The sequence below is a fragment of the Talpa europaea genome (genome assembly GCF_964194135.1).
Source record: "Talpa europaea genome assembly, chromosome: 6".
Classification (NCBI taxonomy): Eukaryota; Metazoa; Chordata; class Mammalia; order Eulipotyphla; family Talpidae; genus Talpa; species Talpa europaea.
In genome coordinates, this window is record NC_140072.1 from 15,993,677 (window position 1) to 16,009,805 (window position 16,129).

The following is a 16,129-nucleotide window of genomic DNA, read 5'->3' on the forward strand; positions in this document are numbered from 1 at the left end:
ACAAAGTAAAACCTTGGTTTTTGGAAAGAGGATCAAGTAGTAGGTGGACTTGGTGCGGAGCTGACAATCTGAGAGCACATGGGTCCTCCTATTCCCCAGCTGAGAGTCAACATCAACCCCAGAGGTTCTGTGCAGCTGAAGGAAGATCAAGTGGCCCCCAGGGAGGAGCCTTGATTGGGTGCAGAGGAAGAAGGAAGTCTGGCTCTTTCCTCTTTTCTAATTTGAAAACAAACAAACAAACAAAAAAACACCCCCCACTTCCTACCCCCTAACTATTGCGCTAAAATTCACTTATGAGAGAACAAAAAGAACTTCATTATCTTGTTCTCACTTATACCACATACTGGGAACCTAGTTTAATATTCATTCACATCTAAGTTGTATAAAGAACCTACAAACATCAAAATAGTGATTGGTTATAGACAGCTGAGTAAAGAAAACCCTATTAAGCACTGGGTTTCAATTTAAGTGTGCTGCAGCATCCTCCAAGAAGAAACAAATCAGTTAGTGATATACAGCACAATATTAAAAAAAATATGCTGGACAGTGACTGTACTCAATTCAGTGAAATGAAATAAAACATGAATGCAAAGGAAAATAAGTTCTCAACTGTCACTATTAATCACAGTAATGAGGATTTGCCTCATGTTGAAGGTCCATGTAGTTGTATCACAGAAAAGCAAACCTTTTCTATATTACATCTGTATTTCTTTTCCATGTTGAGAATCTTGGTTCTCCAGAACACAAGTGATAATAGAATTTTCCATAATTGTTTACTTTCTCCTCATTATAATAGTATCAGAGTAACAATACTACTACAACCATCATCAATGCAAAGCAAAAGTTTGCTGGTGGGAATGTAGACTGGTCTAGTCCCTGTGGGACACAGTATGGATGTTTCTCAACATATTAAACATAGGTCTACCATACGATCCAGCAATTCCACTCCTAGGTAATTACCCCAAAATTAAAAAACACCAATTTGAAGGGATATATGACCACCTATGTTCACTGCAGCACTATTTACAATAGCCAAGTATGGAAACAATGTAGGTGCCCAAGGACAGATGAGTGAATTAAGAAGATACGATACGTATACACAACGGAATACTACTCAGCTATAAAAAAACAAAATCTTGCTATTTGCAACAAAATGGATGAAACTGGAGGGTATTATGCTAAGTGAAATAAGTCAGAAGGAGAAAGACAAATACAGAATGATTTCACTCATATGTGAAATATAAAGTAACAGAGTAAGGGAACAGATAAAACCATATTCCCACTAAACACCCCCCATCCCAAAATGCCTAGAAATCTGACTGTAGAATTGAGGCTATCAGAAGAGAATGAGGGTAAGGGGGGACTCAATGGACTATGGTGGGGGATTGTGAGTGCTTTGTAGTATGGTGTGTACATTTCCAAATTATATACAGTGTTGTAAATCAACATTACCTCAGTTAAAATAATACAATTAAAACAAAAAACTCAATCATCATATTTTGGTATAGGTTCTCTCCATCCTTCTATAATTTCTCAAGTTATACTCTACCTACGTTGTTTGGGCATACTGCCATTAACATGATAGTTTTTCCTCTGCAGTCTTTTGTTAGTCTTATTTCTGTCAACACTATATATTTAATGCTCCTATCAGTCATGTTGATATGTCTGTATTCATTTTGTTTCAAAGTTGAGTCTATAAGGGCTCACAATATTCTTTGTGTTCTGGGCTATTGATACTATTTTTCTATTGAGTATATTAAACACATTACTCAATTTCTTTTTCTTCAAAAACTGATGATAATCTAAATTTCAGTCTCTAATAGATCATTTTCTGTTTTTTGCTTATATGTCCAAAGTACTCTTTTTTCCCCTTTAAGGCCCAGCAATTTTACTAGAATATCCTTTGGTCTTGCTCATTCTGGGTCAATATTCTTAGATACATAGTGTACTCTTTTAATGAGTAGTTTCAATATGAAAAGTTATCTTGAATATAGTTTTAAGGTTTTGTTTTTCTTCTTTGGTTAGCTTCCTTGGGTGCTTTTATCTGTATGTTAGAGCTTCTTTGCCTATCTTTACTGATGTCATCTTTTGACTTTGAAGAATTTTCTCTTTCCTCCTTTTATTTCTTATAGGGCATTAACTACTGTATTTGCTCTAGCCTTCGTTTTAATTTAATCTTTTCTGAAATTATTTTTCCTTTTATTTCAAATTATTTTCTGAATTCTACCACCTAGTTTCTTATCTTTTCTAGTACTGATTTATGCAATTTTCATGTATTTTATCATTGTTTTAGGGTCTTTTAGCAAGGTGACACTTTTCATCTTTTTTTGTGGGCATGCCTTTATGGTATGCTTTTATTTTCTGTATGTGTTATTCACTCCTCTATATTATTTTTAAAAATTCTTATTATAATTTTGTATGTGATTTGATCTTGGTATTTTTCTGTATATGTCTTTATGTGACTAGTTTTTCCATTCTTTTATAAACTCTCTATTCTTTTTTTAATACACCATGTATAATATGTCATAAAAATAAGACAGTTCAGGGGCCTCCCAGGTGGCGCAGGCGGTTGAGCGCCACACTGTGAAGCTGTCCACAGCCTCTGCAGTGCCAGTTCAATCGTGGCCGGCCACAGAACAACCCACATGGCATGATAGACCTCTCCTGTCTTGCCCGCTGCTCCCCTCAGCAGTGTATTTCGTCAGTCTGCCTGTTCTGTTTCCCGCTCTGTCTCTGGTGAACCCTCTCACCCTCCTGTGCCTCTGACCTGTACCCCAGCTCATGTAGAAATAAATAAATCTTTTAAAAAAAAAGACAGTTCATTTCAGATGTTTCTGACTCTGGTTTCTTTTCTCTAGTTTTATCTGGATCCCTCCTCCCATCTCTCTCTCTCTCATTTCTATTTTTCCCATCCCACTCAATATTGATTTCAAGCCCAGAAATTTCTTTTCAGAGTGGACTCTTTCCTGGAAAGGAGGCTTTGTGATAAGACTGCTCCTTCAGTTCATACCTGGGCCTCTTGTACTCACACAACACTGGACTGGGCAAAGCCTCTGCTAGTTTCAGAGTTGTCCTCAGAATGACTTTCTGCTCTTTCCAGCAAATATCTGTCAACTATTTCTGGGTTTTCCTGTTCTCAAATTTATAAGAGAACCTGCAGCTTTCCTTCTCTTTCTCTTAGATACTATGCAGGTCTTGTAGTTGCTGGTGCTTTGTCTTCACTCACTTGTACTTTGGGACTTGAGGGGAATACCTTATAAAAATTTTTGCTATAAATGTCCACGGGTTTTGTTTTTGATATATATCAAAATTGCCTGTGCTTAGATTCAGAGAGCTCTCTGAATTTAGATTCAGAAAGTTAAAACAAAACTAAACCTGTGCTGTTACTATCATTTCTATCATCACCCTAAAATCCTTGAGAAACATTTTAATGTGAGGATCACTTGAAGTCATTTGTTCTGATTAGTCCCTTTATATCACCTGTCTTGTCAGGTACTCATCTGCAATTCTACTTCATTATCAGGGACAGCTCCAATGACCATGGCCTAGAACCTGCAGTTATATCACCCTTGGCTGTTTTGGATATAGCCCACTAAGTATAATTTAACTTTTTAATCAATAGTGTCACCTAGACTTAAGTTGTTTATGGCTATCTGACACTTCATTAAAAGACTCCAGGTATAAATGTTTTATAACAGCACACTTTATTCTCTCTCTACTGTCAGGTATGCTTTTTTAGTACTTCAGCATGCCCTCCTGTGCTTCATCCTCCTTTATACCCAATGTTGGGGAGGGTGAGGAGGTTATTGCCTCTCTGTGTATCAGGCTGAGAGGCAGTTAGCTTAAAGAGCCTTTATTTTAGAACATATTTATATTTTGTTACTTACATTTGGTGGATGGTGGAAGGTTGTTAGTCTGATTATGAATGAGCAGGGCTGGGAATCTTTAAGGTTTTCATTTCAATGTGTTTAAATGAGAGTATATTTATGTGACACCTCCATCCTGCAGTTTGTTTAGCTGCTTAAAGCCATGTTGGTTCAATATAAAAGGAAGGGGGATGAATTATTGCTTTACCTCATAAGGCAAGCAATCATGTAGAGAAGTTTAACAATTGGCATGTGGTTGCGGAGGAAATCTGAGGCTAAGTGTGGAGGGACACACAGCATTGATTCCTTCTAGAAGACTTTCCAGGGGATGAATTTTCCATGTTGTGCTCTCTGACTGTTTCTTAGGATGAATCTGTTAGCATGCACATGGTTATGTGCACATACACACCTGCAAAGCATTCTGGTAATTTCTCTTGCTCTTTTTTGATGATGTGGTAACAACAAAGCCCCATCTTTATGCTAGATGTGTTCACACACATGATCTCTTTCTACTTTTCCATCTTGTGGCACACAGTTCCTCCAAACAGGCAGAGTGCCTGGTAAGGCTGAGGTCTCCCAGGGAACAAAACCCAGAGGCCTGCGTCCCTGTCTGCCAGGAGGCAGATGCCCCGTTGTGGCCAGGAACCTGTGAGCAAACACCCCCCTCCTCCCCACCGGGGCAGCAAGTAAGAGCTATGGAGATAAAAGCTGCTTCCAGGCCTGAATTACCCTAAACAGTTCTGACACCCGGCAATCTGGGGGAGTTTTAATGGCTCCTGTGATGGCTGCTGTGTTGTGTTCTCAGCCACCCCCGATCCCAGAGGGAACGTCAGTAACACACGAGAGAAGAGAAAGGTCACAGAAAAAACACTATTCTGAAAGCAGAGCTGTAAAAATTAAGTTAAGGGAGGCCTTGAGGCTAATTTGGTGATTCCCAAGTTGGCTGCAGGCTAGAGTTGTGTTAATAAAGTATTTGATATTGAGGCAGGTGCTGTGGACCCCCCAGGAATTACACATCACAGAACTGGTTTTGAGGCTTAAGTGGGAAGTGGGGGTGGTTCAAACACCAGCCTTGCTCTCATCTGCTCTTGTCCACAGACTGGGGAGAGAAAACCTGGGTCTGATGCTCCACCAGAGGGGTTATGTTAGTAGGATTTGTCCTGAGAGAAGATAGAGCAGCACAGGAGAAGCCCTCACTGCTTTATTCCTGGTTGCTTCTGCACGTTGCTTGGCTCTAAGTAATGAAGGATGAGATCTGCACATGGCCCCTGGGACCGCAACACCACTGACAGGGCCAGAGGGGGGTGTGGGCCAAAGGATTTGAGCATGAGGAACAAATGCCCTGACTTACAGTTCTGGGTCCCAGGCCCACTAAGGTAAGTTGGAGAATGGGGACACGTTAAATGGTAGGAAATCCAAATGTCAAGAGCAAAAAGGAAAGTAGTGGGGGAGTAAGTAGGACCACATGGTGTGCCAACAAGAGACGGCAAAGACTAGAGGGCTAGTGAAAAGAAATGACAAGCCACTTGTCTCCCATCCTGCCTGCAGTGGAGTTGCAGTGGCAGGACAGGCAGTAACCGTGAGGCTTCAACAAGCTCAAGGAAAAGGCCAAGAGGATCACAGAGATGTGAGCATTGGTGTCACCAGGTACTGAACTAACAACTGGGCATGGACCCCACACCAGGAGTCCTCTATACAACAGCACGTGTTGCGCCACTGGACCCAGCCGGGCCTGCGGCTTCCCGCCTTCAGCTGGGTCCTCCTTCAATCTCAACGGCACCTCCCTCACAGAATCAAGATCTTCCATCTACTTGCAAAGAAATACCACCATTCAAAGTCCATACTGCTGGCTTGGACTCACACTTGCACACTCACACCCCCATGGCCGAAATGCAGAGGGCCCTATGGTTTGGTTGCTGGAACCATCAGCTGACAGACTGAGTGGACTAGTCACCATGATCAAGTCACAGAGCTGGTTGAAGCAAAAGAGAAATCTCTCTTCCTGGAGCCCTTTTTCTGAAGCCTGGGAGTTTTTTTTGTTTTTGTTTTTTTTTTTTTTTTTGATTCTCATTTAGGCTACTGGACAAACCCAGGCTATGCCTTATTTTCCTTACTTGTTAACATATTACCTGGAATGTGGTCACTTAATAAAAAATAACAACTACATGAATAGAATTTGCTCTTACATTATATGAAGTTTCTGTCAATATTCACTGTGAAACCCAAATCAGGCTCCTCGGAGCCAATCATCTGGGATTTGCTTGAAAGAAATGTTCGTGTAGAAACTTCTGGAAGGCTGCCTTATGACTGCGATCTTGACAAGCTTTAAGAGATGGAGAGCCTCTCTATTTATAATGATGGATGGATTTTAGGGGGTAATTTTCAATGCCCCCACACAAGTTACTTATTGCCTTCAAGAGGAATTTGAGGGTTTCACCTGCAAATTGATGATCAATTAGGGTTAAGGAAATTGATTGACTGAGAGGACTCAAAATGCAAACTAATGAGCCTCTTTATTTATTTATTTTTGACGTGGCTAGGTTTAAGAGGCCAGAAACTAGAATTTGTTTGAAGCTTTTGCAAAAAAATTTGAAGAAAAATACACAGAAGGCACTTTTTTTTGTGTAAATGTTAAAAAGTGCACAGCTCATAGGTTGGGAAGAGGGGAATCATAAACACACTGAAAATCTACAGTGGGCAACAGAGGAAGGGTGAGTGAGCTGGCCCAATCTTTTCAGTTATATATAATAGTAATGTTAATAATGATTTCACAATGACATTTTATATCAGTATATTCTTATGTACCTTTTAAAGAATGCTAGGGATGATATCATTTGCTTACTATGATAGCCAGCTCTGAGAAAACACCGTGGCAGGTCATCAGCATCCCTCTGTTATGAATGAAGTAAAAAAGGGGCCACAGAATATTTTTCTCCATCAGTTGCACAGCTAGAACTTTGACCTCTAGAATTCTGTGCTGGTCAACTAACCATTTTGCTATGGCCTGGTACTCAGTAGGCACTTTGTGAATACTTCAGTGAATACTTCACTTTGTGCAATGTGCAACAGATGGGCTTGAGATGCTGCCAGGAATTCTGCCCATCAGAACCCACAGTGACTCTCAGAGCTTTCTGGTGAGTGAGTGACTCCTGGCACACAAAGCCACTGCAGGCAGGCTCTCAGCTGCCCAGTGATCGCCTGACCTTAGGGTAGTTACCCCCTTGTGTAATCCTTCCCTTTGAGTGTGGGTGAAACCAGTGACACTATCCCTCTCCCTCCTACACACACACACACACACACACACACACACACACACACACACACACACTTTCTGAGGAAGTGCCAGTAACCATGAGAACTTGGGAGAGACTCCTTTCCAGGTAAAGCTTTCAGGCGAGACCCAGCACCGACCAACACCCTAACTACACCCTTATGAGAAATATGAAGCAGAAGACCCAGCTAAGCTGTGCCTGAGGTCCTGCCCCACAGAAACTGATGGTGCAAGCATGTGCTCTTTTAAGCCATGTGCTTTTGGTAATTTGTTATAAAGCAGCTGATCATGATCCAGCCACCCCAAGCCCTCTCCAGCAGCAAGAACTTTCCTTGGCCTCTACATCTTTTTAGCCAGCACCCTGTGCGAGGGGCAATGCCCTCTCCTCTCTAACTCAGTGATGGCAAAGGTGATTCTGCTTCTTGTTCCTGTTCCCCTTGGCAGTGGCGAGGGGCACTTTGGTGACCTAGTGATAGTATTTTACCCTTTCTCCTCTTGGTTCCTTTGTCCAGTTCCAGAACCAGATGAATTAAAAAAAATAGGAACATCTCTATTCAGAACCAGTGAAGCTTTGCTGCAATCAGCCGAGAGCTGCGCAGGCTCCAGGGGCGAGGCGGTGGGGTTGTTTTCCTGGTAGAAGCGGTCGGTCTGGGACAAGGAGATTATTAACAGTGGTCTTCCTCAAACAGTGCTCAATGTGCTTATGGGATGCAGGGATCTTTTGTGTTCTGCTCGTCTTGGAGCTAAACCATCTGAAGAGCCACGGCATGAGGCCAAGGCATTCTGTCTGTAGCTTTGCCATCGCTCCAACCACCACCAAGTGCTAGATGCAAGTACACCAGCCAACTTGGAGTCATCAGGGTGGCACTGTCTCTCTAGGGGGACCCTGGGACGGCCGTTATGAAGTCACACTATGGAGTCCTGACTTTTTCAGAGGACACTGAATCTCATTCCAAAAATGAAGATGGCTTAGGTCTAATATGCAACAGACCTGCCTTGGGTGAAGGACTTTTCTCCATCTAGGGCAGGATCAGGTCAGACCTGTGGTGTGGGGGGACCCACCCCTACCCAGTGTGAACGGAATTGGAAGCTGGAAAGGGAACCTGAGTCTGCCTCGAGTTGGGCTCACAGTGGCGGGGGCTCAGGTGGGCCCAGCTCTGCCTGGAGCATTTTTCAAGGGGCCCTTTGGCTCCTTCCCAGCTGGAGGCCGCATGACAGGGCTTGGCATAGAGCAGGCACTTGTGAAACTGAACTCAGCTTTCTGCGCTATATTTTTCAGGACTGGGATTCAGGGAAATGTGAGAACAGTGAACAGAAAGCATGAGTGGACTCTCCTGGTAGAGAGAACGAGGCAATCTGGGTGCAGCAAGAGCTTCCCTCTCACCGCTGCCCGCGGGGCAGTGTGAGGATCACCTAGGATGAGCTCAGAATTAGAGAGGGGAGCCTTGGAAGTGAGCCGGCTTGAGTCTGCATGCTGGCTTGGCAGCTGGTTGGTGCAGCAAGTTACCCAACCTCTCTGAGTCTGTGTCCCCAATTCTATTTTTTTTTATTTACACAAGCACTGGGATACAGTCAGAAGCGGGGGAGGGTAAGAGAATTCATCAGAGCCAGAGCAGAGAGCAGAGCAGGCAGACTGACGAAGTACACTGCTGAGGGGAGCAGCGGGCGAGACAGAGGAGAGGTCTGCCGCACCATGTGGGTAGCTCCCTGGCCAGGAATCGAACCCGTGCTGCAGTGGCTGCAGACAGCTTCATAGGTTGCGTCTTAACCCTTGCACCACCAGGGAGGCCCTGTGTCCCCAATTCTAAAATGGGGGTGATAATAATGGGTGATGTAGCCCACTCTGTGTCAAGCATCTCTCTAAGCCTTGAGCATGTATTTACACAAGAAATCCTTTCATCAAACCTATGAAATGTAAGTACTAGTCATATAAGCACCATTTTTTTTTGGGGGGGTGGGGTGTGTGGGGGGTAGGGAGGGGGTGAAAGCACAGGAGGGGAAGGGAGAGGCTGAAGGTAAGCGGCTTAGCTGGCACTTGAACACAGGGAGTCTGCGCTCCTAACAAGGATGCTGACCTGCTTCCCGCTGGTGAAGTCATCCTGGAGGCTGGTGGGGTCTGAAAGAGACACTGCATGTGCTACTGCTGCGGACCAGAGGACAGAGGACAGGCAGGCAGCCTGCCAACTGACTCACCCGGGGAAGCACTGTGGCCGCCGGGTGCTCTGCTGGGAGCGGGTCTCCTGCCCTGCTCCACCTTGTCCCCATCACTAGTTCCCTACAGAAGTGCTTTCTCTCCCCGAGGAACCAAACAGCCCCTGGACTTCTCGTTGGCGTCCTTGGGGACGCTGACTGGTTTGCAGAGCACTCGGCCTCTTGCCCTGGAAGAGACTCGTTAACATTGGTAATGGGGACGATGAACGGAGAATGAGGCCTCCCCTCCTCTCTGGCGCACGCCTGCCAGCTCCTGGGAAGGAGACTCACCCAAATGAAGAGTGACATTCTAATTGGGAAGGCACTGAACCTGCCATGGTGATGGGGTGCCCACGAGCCTCGTTAGGGCCGCGCTTGGTGCATCATGACCAGTCTGCTGCCGTAGGGTGATAATCTCACATCAGCGAGGTGAGAAAGAGCACGCAGCACACGCTCAGACGGCAGCTGGGTGGCGGGCATGTCCAGGGCCCACAGGGGTTCGGAGGCTCACATCGATGGCCTCAGGGCTGCCCACCTCTTTAGGGAGCTGCTCCCCAAGACGGAGTGGGCCCTCACACAAGTGGCTTCCACAGGCCCCCGTGAAGGCTGGGGAGCAGGGCGGGGTGCCAATTAGCAGCCACCATCAGCCTTCTTACATGTGCACAGGGGTACCGAGTGCCCTGTGTGTGTGGAGGGTGAGTGGAGACACAGATGTGCTGTTTAGGCAAAAACTAACGTGAGAACAGAGCTTTTCAGAAAAGAGCGATTCCTCAGGGAGACCTACTCAACAGCGGGATCCCTAAGATTTCTTTAGCACAACTTTGCCCTTCCACTTGTTATCTGGCTTAGAGAATTTTATTTTTAATGTAATTTTTAAGAGACAACTTACACACAAGTAGTAAAATTTAGAGCAAGTCACCTAGCAAGTCACCTGCATTCTGCTCTGGGGCCTCATCTCCCTGCCTGTAAAGGGGGCTAATGTAATGGCTCCAATAAACGAGATACCCGCGCAGAGCCTGGGCACAGCCCTGCTGGGGGATGGCGGCCGCCGCTGCTATGCAGGGTGAAAGCAAAGGACCCGAGAGGTGGAGCCTGCCTCTCACCTCCCCAGGCTCGCTGCCCCCTGTTTTGAGGTCAAGCTGCCTAGACTCTACTTCAGATCAGGAATACCTCAAGAGTTGGTTAAAAATGTAGATTTGACCTCCTGTGCCCAGACACAGATCCCACAGGTCTGCAGGACCTAGGAATCTGCATTTCAATAAGCGGCGCCTGCAACTCATCCCTTCCCCAGGCAGGTGACCAGATGCAGGTGATGTGAGGACATGTGTGGACAAACCCTGGGGGGATCCAGGTCCCCAGTGACACAACATCCCAGAGTCTGTCGCTGGGGAAAACCAAGAGCTAATCTCATTCCCTGGAGAGAGGAGGAAGGAACCCCCCACTCTCTGATCCCTACGTTTCCTGTACTTGCAATGCCTCCAAAACCGGCACAGCTAAAGCAGAAGTACTGGCTCCCCTTCTCCCTGCACCGAGCACAGAGCTGTAGGCAGTGCCAACAAGTGATAAAGTGATAGGAAGTTCTGGAATTAGATTAGGAACAAGGATTCCTCACTATTGGGGTGTGTTCCTGAAGTGAGTCTAGCCAGGCCTGTAGGGGCTGAGCGCAGAAGGCTCTAGATGGAAACAAAGACCCCCCTCCCCCAAAGAGTGTGAAGGCAGCATCTGGGGAGGGGGCAGGTCCTGAGAAGCCTGCCTTCCAGCAGCGCCCTCATCCCCAGAAGGGCGTGCTCAGAACGTAATGGCTCTGGCTACAAATTCTATTAACTCTAATAGTTGTTCTGCGGTGAATGGATAATGCATTTAGCAGAAATAGAGCCAATCAATTTATGTGAAACACATAAAACTTTCTCATTGGAATTGGCATCTGTTCTTGAGCCACAGCAGCCAGTGTGGAAATGGGCAGTCTGTCGCCCTTGCTGTTGGGTGCCATGGCGCATTAGCGGTGCCGTGAGTTCACGAGAGATGGGGGCCAAAAGCAGTTCTGGTCTGGGGCGCCACACCCCTTCAGCCCTAAAACAGGATGAGGAGGGACTTGGAGACTGCATCAAGCCTTGGCTTCTAAAAACAGCACTTTTCTGCCCATGCCTGTGTTCACGTGAGTGCTTCTCCCATGGGCTCTGCTACCTGTGGGTTTGCGGACACGACCCTGCGGTCAGCTGAGGGGTTAGAAGGTGGCGCAGAGGGGCGTCGGCCCCAGGAACACACTTGGAGTGAGGGTCAGCCAGGGCCAAGTACGGGTTCTGAGTACCCGTCCAGGGCTCTTTTCATGACCTGATGACATATTTTCAATTGTCCCCTCCACGCTTTGGCAAGAGGTGCGTGCTCAGAAAGAGGCAAAACAACCTGCTGCAGCCAATTCAGAGGCCGAGACTGTGGCTGACGCCAGGGCTCTAGGAGCCGTTGATACGTATGGTGAGGTCTACACTATGGGCTGCTGCTCAAGCAACTGAGCTGATTCTCATCCAATCTCCCTGCCCAACACCCAACACGTCATGGCGCACGAGGGGGCAGAGAGCTGAGGTGGGGCCGCTGGACTCTGGGGGTCCTGCCTGTCTTTACCTGGGTTTTCGGGGAGAGGGTGTGGTATAGGCTGCTCGCACCTCCTCACCTCTAATGAAGGCTCATTACAGAGAGACAGACAGACACACACACACACACACACACACACACACAGAGAGAGAGAGAGAGAAAGAGAGATCGAGCTCTCCAGCCTGAAGACTACATTATCCGACCATTTGGTTGGCGTAATTGTATGTGCACAGCTGACAGATGTAATTCCCCCAGACTTAATACCTGCCCCATTTTCTCTGTTTCTTCCTCTGGTTAGCTAAAGTGACTCAGAGGCTTCCGAGAATGCTCCGTGAAGCACCTGGGCAGGCTTTTCCCCGCATGGGTGCTCAGCTTGGCTCTGAGGTTGGGGGCGTGTGAGGGAACCCCCGGGCCCAGAGGGTCAGGCCTTGGTAGCGGGGAGGGCCGGCTGGGGACGTGAGGAGCGGCATCTTTGTGAGGGACTTTCCGGAAGTCCCAATATGGCCTTGGGTTCCCGAGTGGCTCTGCCACCCGCCTCGGGTTCCGGCCCAGCAGAAGCTGACAGTGCTGAGCTTTGGTAGGAAGATCTCAGTCTCTTGTCTCCTCCATCCTTGGGGTGGGGGTGGGGGTGGGGAGGGGAGGGGTTGACTTGTTCACTGGCCCTGTAGGGGCTCTCGTCTGAACCCTCTTTCTAGTCTCTAATGTTGCTCTCTGACAGGAGACTCAGACAGCAGCTTGGTTGGCTGAAGGAATGTAGACTTTGGGTCCAGTGTGGCCCCACCATCTACCAGCTGTGGGGTTCACATCCTTCCAGATCATTCTCCTCATCCCTGCAGTGGCAATCAGAGCAGCTGTCCCTGGGCTGCAGCGAGGGACTGGATGAGCTGATGTGTGAGACACTCGGCCCGGGCCAGGCGTACTCATGGACTGTTCCTTCCCTTCCTCTCCAGGGCCCCTCAGGTCACGCTCTGGGCATGGCATAAGGTTCTTGCCACAAGCCAGGACCTGCAGTGCACAGGCCCTTCACAGCCCTGGTCCAGAAGCTCTAGAACACTGAATCCCACTCACTTTGTTTCTGTACCAGGCCCATGTGAGGGGGCGAGGGGAGGCAAGTGCTGGCCGGGTGATTATTTCTGAGCAGGTGTGGCCTTCACCTTGGCCTCCCATGATTGGGGCAGAAGCTCTCCTCCTGCAGGCTTCTCTTCCACACAGCGCTACCCTCCTGGCAGACCCGCTTTACCACTCGTCTGCGTGTGTGTGTGCGCTCTCTTCTAGACTGTGCGTCCTGTGCTCCTGCCCTGGGTCCTTGTCTGCTCAGCATCACTGAGCACAGACCTGGCCACAGAGCAAGTGCAAGGCCAGTAGAAGGGTCCAGACTAAGGCGGTAGGGATGGGCCTGTACATGGGCCCCAGGTATGGCCTGTCTTCCTGACCATGAAGCTAAGAGCTGCTCAAGTCTGGGGTTTGGTGAGTGTTATCCTATGGGTGGGGGGCTGGGAGGACACCCAGTTCCTCTCTTCTCCCATAAATCCTCCCAGAGTACACGGAGACCCAACCACAGGCTGCTTGAACCCGCAGCAGCAGGCAGGACAGAGAGACCTGCCAAGATGGGGGGTGAGGCTTCCTGCTACTGGGCCAGGTAGGGGGTTGAGGGGGGGCTGTGAGTGTAGCCCTGCAACTCCTCACCTGGCTGCTCCCTTAGGTGAGGCGGCACTGGGTTCTGGGAAAGCACTGGCTGTTTATTTATAGGCACCTACCGTGGTACCTACCGGGCCCCCTGGGCATGTATTTGAGTCAGCATGCTCTTCCCTTTGAGTTGGGGTCTCTCCGGAAGAGAGACAGACACTGACCCAGAGCCACCTGCACATCACTCCTGCCCTGAGGCTGGCAGCGAGGCAGCCAGCTTGCAGCCCTTATCATCACAGCCTCTCTGGAGACCACTGGATACTAATTTTATTTGGAGGTGGGGGGGCCATCGCCACTCTGAGTTGCGTGTGATTTCATTAGTCTGAGTGGCTATTGGGCAGGCCCTTATCGATTAGCCTCTTAGGGAAGGTGGGAGCTAGAGGGCAATAAACCCGGATCCAGGCAGGCTGGATGGCTGTTTCCTAAACGCTGCTGCGGGGGAGCCAGCTGCAGGCGTCTGAACACTGAGCTCAAGCATCAAGCGCCCACTGGTCAATCAATAAGAGTTTCTGGAGACCCCGCTATGCGCTCAGCGCTGGCGCTCAGGCGGGCCTTGTTCTGATCTAGGGCAGGAGGCAGTGCTGGGCCAAGAACAGGAAGAACAGGGGTGGGGCGGGTGGGGGCAGGAGGGGTGTAGAAGGCAACTCCCCCCTTTCACGTGAACCAGGCATGTGGGGAAGTAAGGCGCCCCCACTTCTGGAGGCTGGCTCCTCTTCGTGTGGAAAATGAAAAACCCTTTGAAGTCCAGGTTACAGGTGAAGGGAGGAAGAAGAGGTGGTGCTGGGAAGGGAACCGGCTCTTTTCCTTGGCCTTGGGAGCTGATTAGATCAGGCGGGAGTCAGGAAAGGACAAGAGTTAGTCCTGGGCAGCTTCTCAGGAGAGAGAAAGGGAAGGATTTCTTCCAAGACAAAGCAAAGCGAGCATTTACTTAAAAAATTGAGTTAATGGATGTAGCGGCAAAGGTATAAGCTTCTACATCTTTTTTGGTTTTGTACCGTGTACTAAACAAGGATTTCACATTATAAAGACAAATTAAGGATTTATCATCGATCTGTCCTTATCTCAGTACAGAATCATCTTTTCTATGGAAGAGTGCGGTGGACCCAGGTGGTGCGCCTCTTGGTCTGGGTGCTGATGCTGGGAGCAGTTTCACATGCCGAGCACCAGCGCCCCATGGCCCCGGGGGCTCCCTGAATATGTCAGGCCTGGGTGCCCAGCTCCTCTGGGACTGGGCTCACAGCCCCTGAAGCCCCCGAGGAAATCATACTAGGTTTGGACACTGACTCCGAGAGATTTCCTCCTGGTACAGAGTGGCTGAGCAGCCACACCAGGGTTGAGGCTCAGGGGCTGAAGTGGCCTGTGTTTGAAGCAGCAAGAGCCCTCCATGAGAGTCTTTCAGCCTGGGAGTGCCACATTAAACATCTTTGGAGGGGAGCCAAGTGTTGGGGAAATGTGTTGAACCAGAAGGCTGCCTTTGTGGAACGGATGACTTAGCTTTGGGCCCAAGCCCCTTTCCGAGGAGAAGACCATTGCCAGAAAGTTTGCTTTCTTCAGTAAGTGAGGTGTAGTATTACGGGACTGAGTGGAGAAGACACCAGCTGGTTATCCCATTGGTGTTGGGGCTGGGCATGCTCCAGGCCCGGAGGAGAGTTTCCCCTCTGCACACCTTCCAGAAGTTCCCAGGTAATAAGAGAACCAAACGGCTTCCTCTTGGAGCCCCGGAGTCAGGTGGTGTTCCTTCTAAAGGTGGACTATTTTATTCTTTAAACAAAGCTCCCACCCCAATTACAGCACATAGTTTTCTCTTGCCTTTTGCAATTAAAAAACAAAACAACAACAAAAAAACTCTTCAAATTTGTAAGTTGAAGCATTACCTGTAGGGTCAAAGGTGGGGGTCTCACTTGGCAAGTTTTCCCCGGGCTTGGGTTCCTTGTTTGAATTTCTCTCAAACAGATTTCTTGATTTGGGTGCTTCCTTCTGTGGCATCTTGTCCTCCCCACTGACTGGAACAGACAGACCCCATAGGTTGGGTTAGGTGAGGCTCAATTTAAGGGAGACAGATGATCTTGCCCCAGGAAGGGTGGGAGACAGTCAGGCTTGGGGAAGCCAGGGGGAGTCTGGCTTGGGAGACCAGTGCTAGGAAGAGGGTGAACTCACTGGTGAGGTAACAGTCCAGGCTGATGGAGATGTTGTCAAAAGCCACAGTGGCTCTGGATCCTTGTGCCCACCACGCGACAATCTGCAGCCAGAACCTGTGAGAGAGCCGAGGGCGGCGTGTCAGGAACAACCTGGGCGGGTTATGTCTTAGGGTTCGGCATTCAGCAAACGTGTTGACTGCCAGCTCCTGGCCATAGTTTTTACCAGTCTAACCTGGTCTCAGAGCAGCAGTGAGAGGAGCACAGCCAGCAGCTTCTCCATCTCCAGCAGGAACTGTCTCATACATAGGCTGACCCAGTGGAGTTTGGGCTCGGGGACACCTCTTTGGATCTCTGGGTGTGCAGGGTATATAAAAAGGGGTGGGTTTGCT

At 48.3% G+C, this 16,129-nt stretch overlaps 1 protein-coding gene across 1 annotated transcript in view; it reads right to left on the bottom strand.

Moving 5' to 3' along the window:
- Nucleotides 1-16,129, bottom strand: part of ALK (ALK receptor tyrosine kinase) — a gene marked incomplete at both ends in the record, with an annotated part of 599,018 nt that overhangs the window by 51,178 nt on the left and 531,711 nt on the right. Inside the window, 2 exons of the mRNA XM_084235715.1 lie at nt 15,477-15,605; nt 15,760-15,854. Coding sequence (XP_084091841.1) covers nt 15,477-15,605; nt 15,760-15,854 — 224 coding nt within the window. The remainder of the gene's footprint in view (nt 1-15,476; nt 15,606-15,759; nt 15,855-16,129) is intronic.